Source organism: Mauremys mutica, chromosome 5 (assembly GCF_020497125.1).
Source record: "Mauremys mutica isolate MM-2020 ecotype Southern chromosome 5, ASM2049712v1, whole genome shotgun sequence".
Lineage (NCBI taxonomy): Eukaryota > Metazoa > Chordata > Testudines > Geoemydidae > Mauremys > Mauremys mutica.
Genome location: NC_059076.1, coordinates 91,830,524 through 91,853,482, shown reverse-complemented (window position 1 = coordinate 91,853,482; position 22,959 = coordinate 91,830,524). Strand labels below are relative to the sequence as shown.

The 22,959-nt window shown below is 41.8% G+C and overlaps 1 protein-coding gene across 4 annotated transcripts in view; it reads left to right on the top strand.

Annotated features, from left to right (window-relative positions):
• The window catches only part of EXOC1 (exocyst complex component 1), a 63,001-nt gene that overhangs the window by 34,728 nt on the left and 5,314 nt on the right, over positions 1 to 22,959 (top strand). For 2 of the 4 annotated variants that reach the window (XM_045017484.1, XM_045017486.1), the window contains 6 exons: positions 4,907 to 4,951; positions 5,838 to 6,001; positions 12,095 to 12,202; positions 14,493 to 14,569; positions 15,209 to 15,437; positions 17,144 to 17,327. In XM_045017484.1, the coding sequence (XP_044873419.1) occupies positions 4,907 to 4,951; positions 5,838 to 6,001; positions 12,095 to 12,202; positions 14,493 to 14,569; positions 15,209 to 15,437; positions 17,144 to 17,327 (807 nt within the window). The remainder of the gene's footprint in view (positions 1 to 4,906; positions 4,952 to 5,837; positions 6,002 to 12,094; positions 12,203 to 14,492; positions 14,570 to 15,208; positions 15,438 to 17,143; positions 17,328 to 22,959) is intronic. The other 2 variants (XM_045017485.1, XM_045017487.1) reach the window with 1 other exon arrangement.

Sequence of the window (22,959 nt, the reverse complement as noted above, 5' to 3'; positions counted from 1 at the left end):
AGTGTTTCATTTTGTCTTTTAAATGTCAGCTGATTTTTTTAAAATGAATGCAAAAACCTATTTAACAATTCCAAATTAAAAAGACTTGTGCATTGGAAGAAGTTAGTGTGTATTCCTAAAAGATGTTTTGTTGAATTAATGTGAATTTTTTTTAATAATGAAAAAATTACTGTGTAAGGAACACATGAAGGCTTTTTACAGAGTAGATTTTTGGGGATCAGACACTGCCAGTCTTTGAGCTATGTTGGTGTTCTCTTGCCTTTTGCTCCTTTGCAGTTTCTGGAATGAAGCTTCAATTTGAACAACTTAAACACAGAGGGTCTGCTGGGAGAATTCTTTTAGTGCTCTGTAGTAGCACGCACCTTTTATTTATTTATTTATTTGAAGACTGTCTGACACAAAAAAGAGAGCAATAAATTTCTGGGATGCAGTGCAAATTCTTCCTTGCCTTAATAGGGTGTACTTTTCTTCCTCTGAAGGTAGAAACTTGTTACCTTCAGTGCATTTAAATACATGAGCTGAGGATGGGAAAGAATCCTAGAATCTTAGAAATGTAGGGCTGGAACAGACCTCAGGAAGTCACGTCCACCTGCCTGTGCTGTGGTAGGACCAAGTAAACCTAGACCATCCCTGACAGATGTTTGTCCAACTGATTTTTAAAGGATATCAATGATGGAGACTCCACGACCTCCTTTGGAAGCCTGTTCCAGAGCTTAACTACAATTACAGTTAAAAAAAAATTCCTAATATCTAACTGAAGTATCCCTTGCTGCAGATTAAGCCCATTGATACTTGTCCTAAGCTCAGTGGACCTGGGGAACAATTGATCACCTTTCTCTTTATAACAGTCCTTAGCATGTTGGAAGATTATTATCAGGTCCCCAAATCAGTCATCTTTTCTCAAGACTAAACATGGACCTTTTTCTCAACCTTTCCTCATAGATCAGGTTTTCTAACCCTTTTATCGTTGTTGCTCTACTCTGGACTCTTCAGTTTGTCCACATCCTTTCTGAATTGTGGTGCCCAGAGCTGGACACTGTACTCAAGTAGGGGCCTCACCAGTGCTAAGCAGAGCAGGACAGTTACCTCCCATATCTTACATACAACACTCCTGTTAATACACCCCAGAATATTAGCCTTTTTTGCAGCTGCATCACATTGATTAATCATATTCAGTTTGTGGTTCACCGTAACCCCCAGATCCTTTTCAGCAGTACTACCGCCTAGACAGTTAGTCCCTATTTTGTAGTTGCAAATTTGATTTTTCCTTCCTAAGTGAAGTACGTGTGCACTTGTCTTTATTGAATTCCATCTTGCTGAATTCAGAACAATTCTCCAATTTGTGAAGGTCATTTTGATTTTTCAGCCTGTCCTCCAAAGTGCTTGCAACACCTCGCAGCTTGATGTCATCCGCAGATTTTATAAGCATACTCTCTACTCCATTATTCAAGTCGTTAACAAAAATATTGAATAGTACTAGACCCCAGACTGACCCCTTTGGATCCCTACTAGTCATGCCCTCCCAATTTGACAGCAAACCTCTTCAGGTACTATGTGACAACAGTATGTCCTACCTACCAGATGATACTTCCACAGCAGCCCGACCGTTCTATACCTTTGTCTAAGGGTGGTCCTTGGCTATATTTCTTTGTTCTGCAGCGCCAGTCTATGGGGTTGGGGATCAGGGGATCTATGAAGAAACCAATATCAAATATGCAGTACTGTGGTAAAAAATAAAATAGTGCAGATAAAAATTAAGCTGGAATTAAATCTGAGTCTGACATCCTAAAACTGTCTGTGTTGGTGCCTAGTTGAGAAATCGGTGTTGAAGAGCATTTGCATATCCATATTTGTACAAATGAAAGTAAATTCCTATCCTCTTAGAATAGGACCATCATGCCAGCTCCACTCTGATGGGGTGGTTCTTTGAGGGATTGTACACATAAACATTTCACTGTAGATGTATGTGTGTCCAGTGCATCCGAGTCAGAGACTTTTGCAAGCAGGTGGCGCACAGGCTCCTGCTCAACATGTGTTCTCAGGAGAGGTCATAAAAGGGGCGTGTCCACTGTCTTCCTGGTCCCGAAGAAATCTGGTGGCTTCCAGAACTATTTCAAAAGCCGAACTGTTTCATCAAGAAAATCAAATTCTATTACCCCTTCCATGGATATACGACATATACTTTCATGTTGGCACTTCATCCCTGCCATTGAAAGTACCTTGAGTTTGTGGGAGGGACCAATGATTAACTGTACATGGTGCTTCTCTTTAGTCTATCTTCAGCCCCGAATATCTTCACTAAATGCATGTTGGGGGTAGTTACTCACCTCCATTTTTTGGGTATTCAGATATTCCCTTACTTGGATGTTTGGCTGATTCATGCAGCATCGAGCGACCAGGGCCAGAACAGCATCCTTGTCTTCAGACAAGTGTTCTCCTGTCTAGGTCTGAAACTAAATTTGGACAAATCACAATTACAACCAACTCAGTGCATAACTTTCATAGGAGTCCACCTCAATACCAGGACTGTCATGGCTTATCTTCCAAACAAGAGATATCAATCTATAGCCATCCTTTCCAAAAGCCTCAAGTCCATTCTAACGACATCAGTGCATGCCTGTGTTCAGCTCCTTGGCCATGGGGCCTCATGCATGTATGTAACTCCACATATGAGGCCTCAGTCAGTGTATCAGTTTTTCAAGTAGTTCTGTGAGAGTTGACCAGGCTTCTATTTCTACTTTACATAAGCCAATAGATAATTTTTCCATCTTTTCTCATCCTTTCATTTTTTCTATTTTTGAAATGTCAAATCAATGTTTACTCTCCTGTTCCTACACCTGTATATGGGATTTAAACTTTGTCCTCTCCAAACTGATATGACCCCACTTTGAGCCAATGGCTACCATTTCATTATCTTTATTTTCTCTAAAGAAAGTGGTTCTTGGTGGCAGTCATTTCTACAAGGAGGATTTCAGAACTTTAAGCTCTCTTGGCTGACCCTCCTTACTTTGTCCTTATGGAAGACCATGAGTCTCTTAGGCCTCACCCTAAGTTTATGTCTAAGGTAGTGTCAGTCTTCCATTTAAACCAAACAATCTTTTCATATTTTTCCTGAAATCCCATTCATTTAAGGCTGAAGAAGCATTCCAGTCTTTGGATGTTCATAGAGTACTGGCATTTTACTTGGACCACACTAGGTCTTTCAGGTCTTACCCCTGGCTCTTTGTAAGCTATGCTGAAAGAATTAAAGGTTAATCAATGTCATCTCGGCAAATCTCATGCTGGATTTCTGACTGTGTGAAACTCTGCTACGATCTTGATAAAGTCTCTCCTCCATTGAGAATAACCTGTCACTCCACTAGGGCTCAGTCCACCACATCACCATTCCTGAGCAATCTTCCAATAGCTGGTGTATGCAAGGCAGCAACATGGTCGTCTGTGCATACTTTTCCCACTCATTACACCATGATTCAAACCTCTTGAGATGATGCCAACTTTGCAAGTTGGTGGTACAATCCCTATGTAGATGATCCAAAGTCCTTCTACCTTTAAGGGAATGTCTGAGGAATCATCTCCAGTGGAATGTGTATGTGCACAATCACTCAAAGGAGAAAAAAGGTTATTTATCTGTACAGTAACTACTATTCTTTGAGGTATGTTGTGCACATATACATCCCACAACCTCCCAGCAGCTACTTTGGACTTCACTTAAAGCGGTGCGAAGGAATGGAGAGGTAGGCGGCAGACATGCCTGTTTTATGCCATCACTTGAGAGCATGAGGCGAGCTGGAGCACATGGACCACCTAGTGGTAGTATTGGCAGAAGTCTCCAACTCGAGTGCAGTAAGTGCACATTCACCTAAAATGGAATGTGTATGCACAACACATCTCAAAGAACAATAGTTACTGTACAGATAAGTAACCATTTGGTTTTTTTGCGGCTGTAACTTGAAAAATTCATGCTCACCAAGAATTGTTGAATCCTACTAAATTTTGCTTCTGGAGCATGTGTGCAAGTGCTTTCCACTGGTGAACTTAGAATCCTTTACCACAAACAGGGAAATATTACCTTGTCACAGGGTACTCTAAACTTCTTACTAAAATGCAGTTTTTTGCTTGAGGAACTACTTATTTTATTTTTCAGAGACCAGCGGGATATTCAGAGGATAAACCCTTTAAAAATGAGTTGTATCTTTATGTAAATGTTTTTGTTGGTAGTGACTTTTTTCTTAGCCTGGCAACATCTGCAAATTGGGAAATTCTTGATGCAACCTGAATGAAAAATACATTACTTCTCACTGTGAAAAGCGAAATTAAGTTGTCAGCAACAGCAATATACAATAGGCTGGCTGGTCTTATTGGAGAAAAGAATATTATTGAAAGGACTTTTGCAGTATTAATAGATTTTTAGTTAAAGAGCTGGAAGATGATGTAGGTAGCCCTGATGGTAGTACAAGTGTACACAGGATTAATCTGTTTGCATTTCTCTTTGTTTGGTATCAATATGATTTACAGTTTATTTGCACACTGTTCCTGTAAACTGCAAATCTTACCCAATATCCATCTTTGAAAATAAGACTCACTATTTTGGTGGTCTTTTCTGTGTTAAGGAGAATTTGATGTATAAATGTCTAACAAGTCAGAGTTTTCCTACACATTTTGTTTTAAGAAAAATGAAAATTTAATATTTTGAAACGTATACTGTGTTTTCCATGTAGTTAGATACTGAATTTCTAGAACAGTACCTCCCCAACTACATGTGTTTGCAACTATAGTTACTTGCTGCTTATAGTTCTCTGCATGTTTCTTTCCAGCTAGTGCTTAACTTGCATCTTGTGCATGGTTTGTGCAAACTGCATTTTTAACTTGTCTTTGTCTTTGATGCTTGCAACCTAATCCATGCCAGCTACACTGCCTCGAAAAGAAAGCGCTGTCAAACAGGAAACAGAGAGTGAGTATGACTAGTGCATTAGTATGTATTGTCAATGCATGTGTGTCTATGTGTAGATGTAGTTATATATAATGGAAAACCCATTAACCCTAAAGCTGACAGATCAGGGTCCAATAAGTATTTGTAAGCAAAATACATCCAAGAGATGTTGAACATACAGAATGAAAATTAATAATTGGTTCTCTGCGATCGATATTTATGAAGATTTATCACAGCATTTTACTTGCGGTTTGAATATAGCAGGAGATGTTTCTCTTAACTTTGTTTTTGTACTGAGGTCTCTCATCATAGCAAGAGCTCTTCCTTAAGTCCCCTTCTCTCCTCGCCCCACTTTATTCCCAGCTGTCATCAAACAAAAGAATGTGAACAATGGAAAAAGCAGGTCCAAGAGAATATGGAGAGTATCTTTAGATACTCAAGTGTTTGCTCTACTATTTTCCTTTCAGAATAATTTCCGCACACTCTCTTTGCTCAGTGTACTGCTGAAAGATGCTCTTAAAGCATCACAACTGGAGTTCCCATCCAGCGTTCCTTTCAGAAAGGAGAGTATCTGCCCCAGCATATTTGCTATACATGCTGGTCCCAGGTGCAAGATGCCCAAAGTGGTTTCTGATGTCAGTTTTCCTATGTTATTCTACAATGCAGACTTAGGTAGCTGCATTGTAATTAACTCTGAAAACACTTAAATATTCCAGTTAGACTTGTAATGAAGAAACATGTGTATACCACAAAACCACTTACAGATAAGGTACAAACTATTCAGTAGAAAGAATATTGACAGTCTCTGGGGACTAGGAGTGCTGTTTTGGACATAACTGTATTTTTCTTTTCAAATTTATTTTATTCCACCTATGCTGCCATCTTTCATAGTTTCATTATTTCATAGGTCTTCATGGAAGTTCTGGAAAATTGACTGGATCTACCTCTAGCCTAAATAAACTCTCCGTTCAGAGTTCAGGAAATCGCAGGTCTCAGTCATCTTCACTGTTGGATATGGGAAACATGTCTGCCTCTGACCTTGATGTGGCTGATAGAACTAAATTTGATAAGGTAAAACAAAAAAAATGTAATATTTCTCCTTAGTTTTGAACTTTAATTGTCATGAATCCACATTTTGTTTACTGTCTGAAAATGTTCATTAGTGCCCAGGAGTCCATATAGATGTATAATGCTTTAAATTCATTTAGCATGAATACATATATATCAACACTTCAATCTGATATGCATTGTGCATTTGCTCAAGACTCTAACAGATTTAATTCTGGAGAGACTAACATTAATCATAGTTAAGATTGCAATTGTTTTCATTATAAGTCTGGTTTTGCTGCACATGCTCAAAAGTTCCCAAACAAAGGAATGTTGGCTAAAAATTTGTGGGTTAAGTATGGGACCAACTTATTTTTTTTCTACCAAATATGAAGCGAATTGATCATGAGATTGCTGAATTATGAGACCATCATAAGAAAGGAGTTCAAAAAGTATTGTGATGTGTTTTTTGTAAATTTGTTGGCAAAACCGGAAAGAAGGAAAGAGAATCTAGTTTAATAGACCATCCAGTAGAGATCTAGTACACAAGACAAAAGAATAATTTAAATAAATACCAATTTCTAAAATTAACCATTTAAATGTCAGTTGCACATCTACTTTGGCTGCCTTACACTATGGCACCAAATGATCGCTGGAGTCTTTTTTTTTTTTTTTTTTTTTTAAATGAAGGCTAAGTCTGTAGCCCTATCCCTTGCAGAAATAGACCTAAAAGTGTAAACCCAGTGTTTAGGGAGGATTCTCAATGGATAGGGGAAAATTTTCCTACCAAAACTGTTTTTAGTCTCGCAAAATATTATAAATTAAGATATATTTTTAAAAAGGAAGAGGGCAACCAATTATAGTCTTCTAATACTTTTTTTTTGCCAAGTGCTATCGTGAAAATGGAAAGTGGGAAAACAATTAAAATTAAGTTTTATAGGATTATTTTATTTGAGGAAATGAATACCTTTTTTTTTGTTTTTTTTGTTTGTTTGTTACCTAACACCACTGCAGTTTACCTGTAAGGATTTTAACCTCTTGTCCCTGCCAGCAGGTATATGGGGTGCAAAATAACCTTTATTAAGAAAATGCAAAAACAGGGAAAATTCAATAGTGAGGGGTATGGGGTTTGTTAAGGTAGACAATTGGGGAGGGGTTTCTTTTGGTGAACAGTATAGGGGGTTTCAATAGTGGGGTACAATACAGTTGGTAAACAATTAACACTGAAGTATAAAAGCAACAGGTAGCTAACAATTTCTATGTAAAAAGGTGTGTCACAGCAGCATATAACCAACTAACAGTTATGGAAAAATATGTTAAATAACAAACAATTTTAGAGGTAGGAATGTGTCACAGTGGGGTAAATGTAGAATGTGAGGTGTATCAGAGAGAAAAAGGTAACCAATGGGGTTTTATGCTAGATTGGGATTGGGGGGGAAGAGAAGCATGTGGTGGAACAGAGGGAGATTTAAACTTAGAGAGACACAGAGAACAGAGAGACTGTAAGGAGTCAGAGGGACACAGAGAAGCTCGGGGGGGGGGGGTTGCAGTGAGAAGACAGACTTAACCACAATTATACAAAACACAGCAAAATCTTATCTATGATCTAACTTAACCAAGACTACACAAATTAGCAAGTAACAAAACACAATGCAACAATTCTCTAAGCCTAACTTAGGCTTTGGCTACACTTGCATTTCAAAGCGCTGCCGCGGCAGCGCTTTGAAGCGCTAAGTGTAGTCAAAGCGCCAGCGCTGGGAGAAAACTCTCCCAGCGCTGTCCGTACTTCACCTCCCTGTGGGGAATAACGGACAGCGCTGGGGCTTTGACTACACTGGCGCTTTGTAGCGCCGCAATTTGCAGCGCTGCAGAGGGTGTGTTTTCACACCCTGCTGCAGCGCTGCAAATTTGTAAGTGTAGCCAAGCCCTTACAGAGTATAATGCTAAACCTAACTTAACCTAATGAGTGCACCTTATACTAGGGGTGGTTCTCCAAGGGTGTGGCTGCAGCAGTGGAGCAACTGCAAGTGAGCTGCCCAGGATAGAATCCAGGGAGGCACAGGTTTATTTCTAGCAGCAAAGGAGCTGCAGAACCAGAAACAGATTACAGATGCAGACCAAGGAGTTAACTTGGGTCTGTCTGTTGGGGAAAGAAAGCCAGCAGCTAGAACAGGGGGGGTCTGCAAGAGAGAGTTCTTACCAATCCCCAGGACAACAGCAGAGGCAGAAGCAGGCACAGCAGCAGCATCAGAGGACGCAGAGAGGACTCAATTTGCTCACAATAATCAGGAGATCTCTAGGCAAAATTCATTGTTCGTGGGAGGGGAGTTTAAAAACGGGGGTATGCTCAAAAACAAACGAGAGCGGGGAGAGGGCCTCCCAAAGACCCCTAGCTGATCAGACCAGGTGGCAAAGCAAGGACCTTCTCCGAGGTCTGATTAGAAAATGTCTGGTTATATAGGCAAACTTAGGCAGTTTCCTGCCAGTAACTTTGATTGGTTCCCCTTCTTAGAGGGGAGGAGAGAAAGCAGGGAAAAGTCTTCAGGTGTGCACAGACGTGTCTGGGCTAGTTCTAAGTCACAGGCATGACTTACATGCTCAGCTATGTGGCCATATAAGGTCTTGCATTCTTGGGCAGCGCCCCCTACACCGAGCCCAGGTCTGAACAAAGGAGGCAGAGGCCCACCCCCACCTGAGCAGAGCAATGGCTCCGGTTAGTCTGCAAAGGCCATTCCAATGAGCAGGGCCAGGCTATGACTTTTGCTAGCCCCATGGCCGGGAGGGGCGGCCACACAGAGAGGAAAACAAAAAAGGAATGCAGCAGGGAGGCAGCTGTAACAGACACCTCTAAGTTACAGACATACACTTGAAGTCATAACAGGTGTTTTTCTGTTAAACTGAATTAAAATCATGGTCCTGTCTGTGAAAATTAGTAATTTTTGCAAGAATTCTCATATTCTGTTACAAGTCAACAAAAATAGATATAATCCCTTCAAATGGTTTGGTTTTTGTTTTCTTCTTTTAATTATTTTTAAAAACCCTCATCCTGTATTTCTGCATGTAATCTTGTGTGTGATGAAGAAATGTATACGCAGAGTTATATAATTTGTTGTGCTTGCCCAATAACTTTTTGGATAAATCTTTCCCTTATTAGTTTCTAGTGATTAGATTTACTGCTTAATCTTAGTAGTGTGGTAGGGTTTAACAGTTACCATGCATTTAGTCCCTAAATACTTGCAAAGAAACTGATTTAGTTTACTGTATGCAGATGACACAGTAGACTAGAAATGTCTTTGAAAGAGTCTTTATGGTTTGGTGGATGACAAATAATTTTAATAAATTAAAATGTATGCCAAAAAGTAGCTTCACTGTTTAGTTTGATTATATTTAAAAATAACTCAAGATCACCTGTTTCCAAAAGTGAATACAAAAACTTATTTACCAATTTCACCAGATGCTAGTACTTAATACACAAAAAACTTTACTGTGAAGCAGTTAGGGTTGGCACATACAGAACACACCTGACACAAACCCACAAAGAAACGGTATGTTAAACCACTTAACATACCCTCTATTCATCCACTCACAGGCACCCACCTTACCAGTTCCACAACTACAGTATTATTTGCTACAGATCATGCACCAAAGTCTTTTGCTGTGTCCCTCTCAATCTGTGCTTCTGCGCACACACCTTTACCAAGCTACCATATGCCAACAGAACACACTGCTGCACAAAATATCCACAACTAATAATCTGAAACTGCAGCATAGTATTTGAAATTTTTTTCCAATATAAGAATAGCAGCTAGCATAGCTTCATCTACTGTAGATAGAAACTCTTCTGTGAACTACTTCCTATTTTCTTGTTCCCTGCAACTAGATCGGTAGTATGATTGCTTAACAGTCTATAACTGTACCAGGTATGGATGCAATTTGTTTGGTTATAACCTTTTTCAAATAAGGTTGTGACAACACTGTTACAACCTCTCATGTGGCCAGATAGTTAATGGGTTTTGAATTAGTAAATACTTCATCCTGTAGTCTTAGAATTCAGTTGGCAAACTCCTTGGGGAAAGGGGCAGGAGAGACAGGGACCATTCCATTTTCCTTTCTCCCTCTTCCTCTCATATTTAAAGTGGATAACAAAGAATTATATTTCACGTGGTAGTAAAACTTTATGTAAATCAACCTTTTTAAAATATGGCTGTTTTACTGTTAGAACTTTTGGAAATCATATCAGGCTACTGTTCCTATTGCTTTTATATGTTCAGGTAGAAATCTGGCTTCAGAGTTTGAGTGCAGAAGGTATTATATGGAACAAGCTGTGATGCTTCTTGGAGTACCTAGGACTGCGAGTTACCTTGTTACTCTCTTGCCTCCAGTGAGAGACTTGCTATTGTGTAATTGAGTGTCAGCTCTCTGCCACCTCTGGCCTACTAGCAACCAAAACAATCTTCTCAGGGCTATGCCAGCCCTTACTTTTGCTTGCATGTTAACAGTAGGCATACCTCAATCACCGAAGCACTCCCCTGTAATGTCCAGCCCCTACCCACTGGACACTTGCTGAAATTAGCAGGTTTGCTATCCCTAAGCAGACGTACACACGAGCCTGTTTGATTCAACTGAGGATCAGCTCTTATGTAACATCGCAGCAGTGAGAGAGATTTATAGTGAAAACAATCATAACTTTATTATCAAAGGTTAAAATTTAATGGCTAGTGAGTAAGGATAATAGAGACAGGTTACATACAAAACAAAATCAATACAAGTTTCCTAGAAACTAAACTTAACTTTACCAGACTAACCATCTGTATAAAAGCAGACTTTCTATTCCCCAAAGTTTTCTTGCAGCATTTCTAACCTAGACTGATTGGGAACATTTTTTCACAAATGTCATAATATAACAGGTTTCAGAGTAGCAGCTGTGTTAGTCTGTATCTGCAAAAAGAACAGGAGTACTTGTGGCACCTTAGAGACTAACAAATTTATTTCAGCATAAGCAGTTACTACTTCAGGTACAGGATAAAGAGGTGTCCTTTTGTCTTCTCCAGCCTCCACAATTGATTGCTTGTTCCCAGAGTCAGGATGACCCTGGTGGTCTATTTTCTAGCATGCCGACACCATGTTGACTTGTATGCAAAGAGGGTTTCCATTGTGTTGGCTTACTATACTTAATTTACATGTAAACTAAGGCAGACGGCAGAAACCTGTTTGTCAACCCTGACTTGATTCAAACTTTTAAAGAATATATTTTTATTGTGTATCAAGGGTGGCAGAGCCTGCCCAAAAGTGGGGAGACCAGGACCAGGGCCCCCTGCCCCTCCTCTTCCATCCAAGGCCCTGTCCCCGGCCAAAGCGGAAGCTGGAGGAGGCTGGGAGCCATGGACCCTCCACCTGCCAAGGGAGGCGATCCAGAACAGCCCCTGGCTTGTGTCCGCACCCCGGACAGGAGGGTCTGCGGCTCCCCAGGCCACACACAGCTCTTACCTGGACTTGGCTCCAGCTGGGGGGCTGTAGCCCGGACATGGTAAGAGCCATGTGAGCAGCTGTGTGGTGCTGCACCACAGACTGTCCATCTGCCTGGGATGGGGGGCCCAAGAGCAGCCCCCAGCCTGTGTCTTTGCCCCGTGGGCTCCTCCAACCCAGGAAAGGTGGATCTGCGGCCCGGCACCTCACAGCTGCCTGGGCTCCCCGGCCGGGCTCTAGCTGTTGGCCTGGCCGGGGGAGCCTGAGGGGGAAGAGGGGCAAAGTGGATGGGCCATGGCCCACTGGCTCCCCGTATTCTGGCACCATCATAGACATGCTATTTGCACTTACATTTCACAATGATATTAATGACCAGTGTGAACCTAGCTTTTATTGAAGAACTCACATGATATTCTTTATGGATATATACTGTGAATGCAGTATGCTAGGTGTAGTTAGTTTGTCAGGCCTATTAGGAGTAGTTGTTGTTACAGAACAGTGAACCCTTTGCCAACTGGCATCGAGTGGTTCTTAGGATCACACAAGCAATGGAAAATAAATTAAAACTAAGAATATTGTTATAATTGGCTACAGTGCATTGGGGTGTGTATGTATGGGTGTGTTTAATCAAAGTATTTTGATTTACTTTAGATCTTTGAGCAAGTTCTAAGCGAACTGGAGCCCCTGTGTCTGGCAGAACAGGACTTCATTAGCAAATTCTTCAAACTACAGCAGCATCAAAGCATGGGAACAACAATGGTATGACTTATTTCAGTTTAGCTATAATGATATATAATCTATGTATGGTCTTTAACACAAAATTGTTGTATTAGGTGTTGAAATAATATTGTGGCAATGAAGGCCCAGTTGCTACAAATACACACATAACTCCCACTAAAGTCAGTGGAGCTGCTCATATGAATAAAGTTGTTTAAATGCATATGTGTTTGCAAGTTTGAGTCCTAAAGTGTGAATAATAGTCAGCAGAATTTTTGTAGTTTGCAAGTTAATGTCAAAGAAGTCTAGAGTGCATAATGGATTTTAACCAGAATGTCTCAAATCCATTTTCCCTAATATTATAGTAAAGGGAAATCTGAATGTACTTTACAGTTAAGCAGTGGAAGAAGAAAAGGATGTAGTAAATTAGACCCTTTCTTTTATTTTGAATTATTTTCATTCTAAGTATATTGTTGAAGTGCTAAGAAACATAGTATTTGGAATAATGGTGGCAAATAAAAGGGGGGAAATCTAGAATGTAGAAAACCTTCATAGCTATGTGTGGGAAATAAAGATAAACCTTCCTAGTACACTGTTTTCTGGGAATGTTCCTCAGTGCACAATTCTACAACTGTTAGTATTTTATAATGATTATTGAGATTCTCTTGCTAATCACGCATCACTTTTTTCTTGTTTTCCCTCAGAGGAAAGTGATTTTTTTTCCACCCCTTAAGTATTTTATCTCTTTCTGTGTCTTCTAAGATAGTTGGATTTTCAAAGGTTTCTTAAACTTTCATATGAGATGTTAGCTCTTAAGTGCTTTTTTAGAAAATGTCTATACTTACTTAAACAGCTTAGTTGCTTCAAGGGGTGTTTTAGCTGTGCCTGGAAGATTTCTGCCACAGAGAACCATAATGGCTATCTCTTTGTCCACATATAAACTGGGTTTCAAACTAAATGAAGGAACAATCATTTAACTGTTTTAAGCTGTTGAAACTAAAACTGTCTAACAGAGTTTGGCTGATCTGTGCATATGAGGCTAAGTTATTTAATCTGAGTTTAGAGGCTGATATTAGCCTAGCTTGTTAAATTTGCATACATGGCTATCATGATTGCTAATACAAATTTGGGAGTTGTGCATACAAACAGATAGCTGGACAACTGAATAGAAAACTAAATATGCACTTCTATGTGCAATTGCCTGACTTGCGGACAGTGTCGTGGTAGGTGTCGGGGGACTTATTTTGAATAGAAGGCAACCTGATTAGTTGAGGCTGTCCTTGCTCCTGTCTTGATATGAGTCTGTGTCAAAAAGAAACATCATGTTACTTTGCAGAGAAAGTCTAGTTGACTGTGATTAAACAGTCTGCTTCTGTGGATGCAGACTGCACAAATGCTAATGGTGAAATGCTGACCCTATTGAGGTCATTGGTAGTTTTGCCATTGCCTTAATGGGGCCAGGATTTCACCCATAGTCTTCTCTGCTTGAGTTTAATCCAGTGTTGCTCATTGATGTGCCCTACTTCACAATTTTTACAGTGTTGTTACAATAGTGTAAGTACTACAGTCTATGGTTGGAAGGCCAGTAGAGAACTGGGTGGAGATTGTCAGCACCTCCCTTCAGGTGGTAAGTTGTGTAGCTTCAGTTAAGGAAGCTATTGTGTGGCCATAGCTGTCAGCATCAGGTGGATATTTGTTTGAACCTGGGCAAATATTGCCAATATTTAATCTTCCACCTTCCCATTTCTTGAGAACACATAGGTGAGATATCTCTGAGTACATCGCTGCCTCAGACTGTGTCAATTTGAATATAGATCCGGATATGGCACAGGTTGTACCTGTGGATTTGGTGGGTGACCTCTTTCTGTGGATATTTAAAGATCAAATGTCCATGCTGTTCTGTGAGCAGCATTTGATTATAAATTACTACACTAGCTTATGAATGCTAACAGTTGATAAGGCAAGGCAGACAATCAAGGGAAGATCATAGGGTGGGACAGTGTTTTGCAGAGCTTACGGCAATGACAAAACCTTGAATAGAAAATGTTGGCTATTTAATGGTGACCACTTTGTTTACCTCCAGATGAGGGGGCGGTATTAAGGTTCAGAATGTTATGCCATGGAGTACGCCCAGGTATCTTGTCTTGTAACAGAGGATGAAAGTGTGTCTCTATTGTAAATATCACCTTCAAATAATGATTGCTGCTGGTAATTGTTTTTCTTAGACATAGCTACCAGCTTAATAGAGAATTTTAGTTAGAGATATAACCTAGTTGTAACTTCTTGCTTTTAAGATACGTATTTATGTAAAATACCTGTATAATTCTTGCAGAATGAAGCAGAAGAAATGGATGGAGGAATTTTATCCCGGTCTCATAATTCTGGTGTTCCACAAGCTATATCATCTGAGTATGTGTTGATGTTTCATCATTGTTCGCTTTTGAGGCTAGAGATTTATTTTCTCTAATGAAGTATAAATCTTTGATTTTTTTTTTACCCATAGTGATAAATCTACAGTTACTTTTGTTTCCTGCAGTTAGAAGTAATGATTTCCACATTTTTCAGTAAACATTGAATAGTTAACTTGTATAATTTATACTTAAATTTAAATTTATTGCCGTTAAATGTGCCTGGCTGGTTATGTTATAATAACTCAATACCCCACCTGCTTACAAAATCTACAAGGAAACCCACCCATCCCTTTGTTAGTTTTGTAAAAATACCCAGGAGAGTAGTGTGAACTTTAAGCATGTGAAAGACTCTGTTTTGGAAACCAGATTGCCTGCTAGATCCTAGAAAGCCTATGTGAAGAAAACATTTTTAAATATAGTTAAACTGTAATTTTTTGACCTTGGCACTGTCCCATTAAGACTGGCAAAAATTATTTTATTTTTCCTTTAGTTCCGTCCCCTGAAAACCTTGATGCTCATTAAGGTTAAGTAAAAATGACTGTTAAATACCCATACATTTTTCTTAAAATATATATGATAGAAAATGTATAGTAACCCAGTGAACTGTCAGATTTATTTTTATTTATTTTTTTAACAGGAAAGACATGATCCGACAGATGATGATAAAAATATTTCGCTGTATTGAGCCAGAGCTGAATAACCTTATAGCTCTGGGGGACAAGATTGATAGCTTTAATTCCCTTTATATGTTAGTTAAGATGAGTCACCATGTATGGACAGCACAAAATGTGGACCCAGCTTCCTTCCTCAGCACAACACTTGGAAATGTTTTGGTGACTGTCAAAAGGAACTTTGACAAATGCATTGTAAGTTCTTGATTACTTAGATTAAACTAATCATAATATTAAAGGCAGCCAACTGCTAGCAAGTTTAAATGTAAGACAACCCTAAATCTTAGATGTCTTCGGAGTTGATTTAAAGGTGGGGAAAAAAAATCTTATCACTATGTATTGATTTTTAAATTAACACAAAATAACTTGGATGGACTTGCAAAAATGTATAAATAATCGGTGGTTAGCTCTGTCTAATGAACATTCAGGAAAGAACTGGAAAAATGCAGTCACTTATAAGAACTCAGATTCTTAGTATTCCAGTGCCAAATCCTGCCTACTTTTCTGTCACCAGTGATCTCATTGAAACTACAGGCATGAGCAAGTCAAGCAGACTTTAGCCCTCAGGTCACCTGACTTGCTGAACAAAATTTGGTTTATGTTAATAAAGGCATTTTTTATGACCCTATCAGAATCAAAAAGTATGTGTGTGAAGGAGACAGGTGTCTAGTCTACAACAGAAAAGGTTTGCCAATATGGCTATATTGGCAAATGTACCTAATGTTAACACAGCTTTTACTGGTGAAAATAGTTCCATGACTAAAATAAGCTATATCCCCAATCAGACTGTTTTTTTGCCAGTGTAACTGCATCTAACTTGGACTTTTGCCAGTATAAAAATGTCATTTTAAAAAAAAAAAAGAAAAGAAAAAGAAAACCCTCAAACACATCCTTAACCAACATTATTATACCAACAACAGTTTCTGGTGTAGATCTAGCCAAGGATGGGAGACAAAACTTGCCGATAATCCAACTTTCAATAAAGGAAGAAAACAATGTTTGATTCCTTTCTTAGAATTTTTTTTTAACTTGGCTGCATTTGAAAATTTAATTTAATAAACAACTATCTTAATATTTGTACATTCTAGTATAAATTGCCAATTGCTATCAGTAGGCATCAGAATATGTGCCTCTTTATATAAGGTACATAAGAATGGCCCTACCGGGTCAGACCAAAGGTCCATCTAGCCCAGTATCCTGTCTTTTGACAGTGGCCAATGTCAGGTGCCCCAGAAGGAATGAACAGAACAGGTAATCATCAAATGATCCATCCCCTATCACTCATTCCCAGCTTCTGGCAAACAGAGGCTAGGGATACCATTCCTGCCTATCCTGGCTAATAGCCATTGATGGACCTATACTCCATGAATTTATCCAGTTCTTTTTTGAACCCTGTTATAGTCTTGGCCTTCACAACATCCTCTGCCAAGGAGTTCCACAGGTTGTGCGTTGTATGAAGAAATACTTCTTTTGTTTGGTTTAAACCTGCTCCCTATTAATTTCATTTGGTGAACCCTAGTTCTTGAGTTATGAGAAGCAGTAAACACTTCCTTATCTACTTTCTCTACACCAGTCATGATTTTATAGACCTCAATCATAACTGCCCTTAGCCATCTCTTTTCCAAGCTGAAAAGGTAAACCAAAAGGAAGAAAATAAAAGCTCAAAGATTTGGTATACTCATAAATTCCTTCATAGTGTGTCACCCTGATTTATTAAAGGTTTGTTTGGGTAAAAAGGCTTAAAAAACATAACATCATAAAGATAAAAGGAACATTATTCAAGTCTTATGTGAATAAACTTACTGATTTTTCAAAGTGTTTGAGTATTTTTCTTATTTCTTTTTTCAGGCCGAGTTTCAGAAAAAATATGGACTAATTAACCTTTTTGTTTTTAACTTAAGAGTAATCAAATAAAACAGATGGAGGAGGTAAAGATATCAAAGAAGAGTAAAGTTGGGATCCTTACATTTGTTGCTGAATTTGAAGAATTTGCAGCACTTGCTGAATCTATTTTCAAAAATGCAGAGCGACGAGGAGATTTAGATAAAGCCTACATAAAACTTATAAGAAGTGTTTTCATCAATGGTAAGGTCTATTGCAATCCCAACATACTTTCACAAACCCATTCTTTGTCTGCCTGATGTATTTTTTCCCTCCGTTTGGGAGGGCATAATATATATTCCCTCTGAAACTAACATTAATAGCTTTTCATAAACTGGCCAGTGGAGAATGCAGAACAGCAATTTGGTAGAAAATATTTGTTTTGCAGATCAAGCATATTTCCCACGTAGACAGATCCAGATGGCAGCACTATTGGGCATCCTAGTCCCAAAAATTTGAAAAGTACATTTACTACTATAAAAAAAAATCTTGTCATAAGCCTTTGACACCAAACCTGGATTGAAATTTTTGGTACCATCATTTTTAGAAAATGTTAATGACTGAAATCAGTAACATACTAGTATGTGTTAAGTGAACTTAAAACATAGGTGCATTTCTAATGTTTAAAGCGGACTATTTGAAAAGCAGCATCCCTGCTCTGACCAGCGTTCAGGGTTCTGCATGGGAGGTAGGGACAAATATTCAATATTTTATCTTAAAATGTATATGAATTTTTAACTTCTATATATGTACCTATATTCTGTTACTGAGTGGAGCTACTGAAAGCTTTTAAAAATAAAATATTCACCTTCTTAAAGGTTATAAAGAAGGAGCTTGGAGACTGCAATTAATTACTGAGACTTTCACCTTTGTTTCAGTCATCACTCTAAATTACATAGCATCACAAATGTATGTAGTACATCACAAAACAAGTGAGAAGACATTTAAGGAGTTTACAGTCCAAGAGACAAATCCAAAAGAGCAAAAACTGAGGCATAGGAAGATGTGGCGGTAATATTGGTGAGACCATCAGGATAGGAAGGATTCACAGAAGTGCATTCTTCTTCGAGTAATTACTGTCCATTCAACTTAGGTGTGTGTGCTTGCCACATGCACCAGTGCTGGAAGATTTTTCCCTCAGCAGTATCCGTAGGGGACCAGCTCCAGCGCCCCCAGGAGTGGCGCACACATGCCATGGTATATAGGGTGCTGCCGGTTCCCCCCACCCTCAGTTCCTTCTTGCCACCAGTGACGGTGCTGGAACTGTGGCTACTTCAGTGATATAGCTGCTTGTTCGTACGAACTAGTTATCTTCTGTATTATACTGTATGTAGTTTTCTATTATTGTTTATAAATCCCTTAGCTATAGCTACAGACTTTGTAGGTACCAAACAGGACTTTGCCTCGGGACGGGGCATGCCCCGATCCCCAGGCTTTAGGCCCTGTGATCGCTCCAAGAGGCCCATGCCCATTAGTGATCCACAGAGCAGTTGTCTGTGTTGCTTGGGCGAAGGACACATTAGAGAGAAGTGCACAATTTGCAAGTCCTTTAAGCCAAGGACTAAGAAGGAGTACAATGATAATTTAAGAGCACTCCTTATGGGGTTGGCCCTCACCCCAGCACCGGAGCAATACTCCGACTCTGCACCGAGTGCCGTGACCTTGGTGTGCAGTGCCCCACTGGGACTGTTCACTAGCTGGCATGGGTCCCCATCCGTGGCTCCGACCACGTAGCCCAAGAAGGCAGGACAAAGCCGGTCTCCAACCTCCCACAAGGGGAAGGATAAGGGCTGTGAGCAAGGTCCCATGCTGGGCAACTCTTCACCCACATTGGGATCTCAGGCCAAAGCTTCAGGGGAGTGATGTAGCCCAACCCACTCCCTGCCTGCTACCCCGGATAGCGGCAGAGGCCTCCGTCAGCCATGGGTGCCGTCCATGCAGGAGACCCTGCAGGTGGTGCAGGAGATCGTGTCCCTCCTGGTGCCACCCACACCGGCTACTGTGGTTCCCTGGTCATGGGATAAAGCCGCGTTTGGACCACTTTGGTCCCCAGTACCATCCCGCTAGCGCGCACCCTCCCGCAGCCACCACACATCTGATTGCGATAGGGCTGCACCACCCCATTCAGTCCCTGGACGTTGGGCACGGACAGAGAGGCTCGAGGTGCAGCTTGCCAGCCACCGGGCGCAGACCTTTGGAGGCACGCACCCCCTGGCAGGAGTACCGCTTCAGGGGCCCATCAAGGGATCGACAGTACCATTCTTCGGACTGTTGCCAATCCCCTAGGAGGGCATCACCGTGTGTGGGCAGTTCCCGGCACTGGGCCCGCTTCAACTTCCAGTCTTGCTCCTTATCCTGGTACTGCTCGTCAAGCACGAGATCTAGATCACTGGCTCCAAGCCGTCATGGATCCATCGAGCACCGCTGGTCCCTATGATCCCGCTCCAGATCTGACTCCAGGAGGACTGACAGGAGGTTGGGACAGAGTTCATCGGAGCGGTGCTCGACTCGACCTGCGCCAGGGTGTTCCTGCTGCTGCAGAGATTCAGGGCACTGACAGACCTCATCACGGAAGTCTCCATGTTTCCCTTGACTACAGTCAGGGTTTGCCTGTGCCTCCTAGGTCACATGGCAGCGTGCACATATGTGGTGCGTCACACCAGGCTCCAGATGTGATCTCTGCAGCAATGGCTGATGACAGTCTACTCCCCGTCCAGGAATCACCCGGAGAAGGTCGTCACTATCCCCACGACGACACTTGTCTCGCTTCGATGGCAGACTGACCCCAGGAATGTCCTGGAAGGAGTTGGTTTCGGACGCCTTGGACCTTGACTGGGGAGCGCGCCTCTGCACCCTCCAGACCCAAGGTATATGGTCCCCAGGGGAATCGACACTATACATAAATGTCAGAGGCTCAGGGCGGAGCGCAGAGCATGCGCGGTCTTCCTACCTCATGTGTTGGCCAGAGTGGTCAGAGTCCTCACGGACAACACAGCCTCAATGTTCTACATCAACAGGCAAGGCAGAGCACGATCCTTGGCCCTCTGCCAGGAGGCACTCGGAATCCATCTAGAAGCATGTTACCTTCCAGGTGCCAGGAACACACTAGCAGATCACCTAAGCAGGGATTTCTCCTCTCACTATGAGTGGGTGCTCCACCTGGAGATAGCTGGCATGATCTTCCAGAGGTGGGGAACTCCCCAAGTGGATTTTTTGCCACCAGGCAGAACAGGAGGTGCCACTGGGTTTGCTCCAGATGGGGCCTGGGCAAGGGCTCCCTCTCCGACGCTTTCCTCCTGCCGTGGGCAGGAAACCTGATGTACGCATTCCCTCTGATTCCACTCATCAGCAAGGTCCTAGCAAAAATCAAGAGAGACAAGACGCAGGTTATCATGATCGCCTCGGGGTGGCCTCGCCAGCACTGGTTCAGGATGCTATCAAGCTCATCAGCGATCCCTCCCTGGCCCCTGCCGAACTGACTGGACCTGCTGTCACAGGATCACAGCCAACTCTTGCACTCCAACCTTGCATCCCTCCACCTCACGGCGTGGATGTTGCGTGGCTGAACCCAGATGAATGGGCTTGTCTGGAAGGGGTCCAGAAGGGCCTCTTCGAGAGTAGAAAGCCCTCGACTAGGCAGACCTACCTGGCAAACTGGATGAGGTTCTCCTGCTGGGCAGCCGAACAGGGCATCTCCCCTTCGCATTCTTTGGTGCAGTCGATCTGGGACTACTTGCATCATTTAAGGAACCAGGGCCTGGCACACCCCTCTATCAGGGTGCAGCCATTTTGGCCTTTCATCCACCAATCCACGGGCAGACGTGATGTGACATGACATGATGATCAGGTTCCTTAGAGGCCTAAAGAGACTTTCATCAAGTCTGGTCCCCGGCCCCTCAGTGGGATCTCAACTTCGTTCTGTCCAGGCTCATGGGCCCACCCTTTGAGCCTTTGGACTTGTGCTCCCTGTCTCACCTATCATGGAAGGTATTTTTCCTGGTGGCGGTGATGTTGGCAAGGCGAGTCTCTGAGCTGCGAGCCCTGACCTCAGAACCGCCATATACGGTCTTCTATAAGGACATGGTCCAGCTCCGGCCCCACCTGGCCTTGCTTCCCAAGGAGGTGTCTGCATTCCACATGAGCCAGGATATCTCCCTTCTGGTGTTCTGCCCTAAGCCCCATGAGACTAGTGAAAGAGGTGCTGTGATGTTCCCCTCTGGTGTTATCTGGACCGGTGATCTGCTAGGTCACTCCAATCCTTGACTCTGGGAGCTAGCCTTACCCTGCTCTGCTGTGAGAACTCCCACTCCTGTGCTGTTCGCACACAGCCTCTGGCATGTAAGCTGCTCCTTGGATTGTGCAACCGAATGACACTAGCCAATATCTCTGGTCCCAGAAACAACCCTAGGAACCTCCATCTTGCAGTGTCCAGTTATGCCCGCTGGACGCTGCAAGTTTGAGTTCATCAGTTTAACAAAGAAATTGATATGTACCAGGCTTGTTATCCCAAGGAGAATCTCTGACACACTTCAAACCAAATGCACTGATTCAGGTAGAATAAACAGATTTATTAACTATAAAGATAGATTTTAAGCGATTATAAGTCAAAACATAAGTCAGATTTGGTCAAATGAAATAAAAGCAAAACGCATTCTAAGCTGATCTTAACACTTTCAGTGCCCTTACAAACTTAAGATGTTTCTCACCACAGGCTGACTGGTTGCTCTTCAGCCAGGCTCTCCCCTTTGAACACCGCTTCAGTTGCTTGGTGTGGTGTCTGTAGATTTAGGTGGAAGAGAGAGGGAAAGAGCATGGCAAATGTCTTTCCCTTTTATCATGTTCTTTCTTCCCTCTTGGCTTTGCCCCCTCCCCCTTCAGAGTCAGATGAGCATTACCTCATCACAGTTCCAAACTGACCAAAGGAAGGGGGGTGACTCCTTCGAAAATCTAACAGATTCTTTTGTTGCTGCCTAGGCCAGCATTCTTTGTTCCTGTGAGGCTGGGCTGGGTTTGTCCCATATCTGCGCTGATGAGGTGTGAACTGCCTCTCTGCTCTTGGAGAGTTTTTGACTGGGCTTATTTTAAGCCATGAGGATACATTTTCAGCCTCATAACAACTTACATGAAATTATAACCTATAACATTACTGTAACAATTACTATAACAACCATGCACAGAGCATGATGGAGACTTCTGAAGACACCCAACATGACAAACTTTGCATTGGATACCACGCAATCATTTTATAAAGATGAACATGGGGGTGTAGGGTGTTCCGAGGTACAGTGTCACATGCGCCTTCACACTTTGAATGTAAGAAGAGCTCTGGCTCTCTACCTAGATCTGACAAAACCTTTCTGTAAGTCGACTCAGCTTTTCATCTCTACAGCTGATAGGATGAAAGGGCTCCCTGTGTCCACGCAGAGGATTTTTAACTGGATCATCTCATGCATTCGGACCAGCTACGAGTTGGTGGGCGTTCCTCCGCCACCGATCATCAGAGCCCACTCAACCAGAGCACAGGCATCTTTGGCAGCCTTCCTGGCACACTTCCTGATCCAGGACATCTGTCGAGCCATGATGGGGTCCTCGGTGCACATGTTCACAGCCCACCACACCATCACTCAATAGGCCAGGGATGACACTGAGTTTAGCAGAGCTGTGTTGCAATCTACAGGTCCGTGAACTCCTACCCACCTCGGAGGGGTGCTGCTTGGGAGTCACCTAAGTTGAATGGACATGAGCAATCACTCGAAGAAGAAAAGATTAGTTACGGAAAAAGTAACTTTCTTCTAGATGTGTTGTTCGTGTCCATTCCACAACCCCTCCTCCTTCC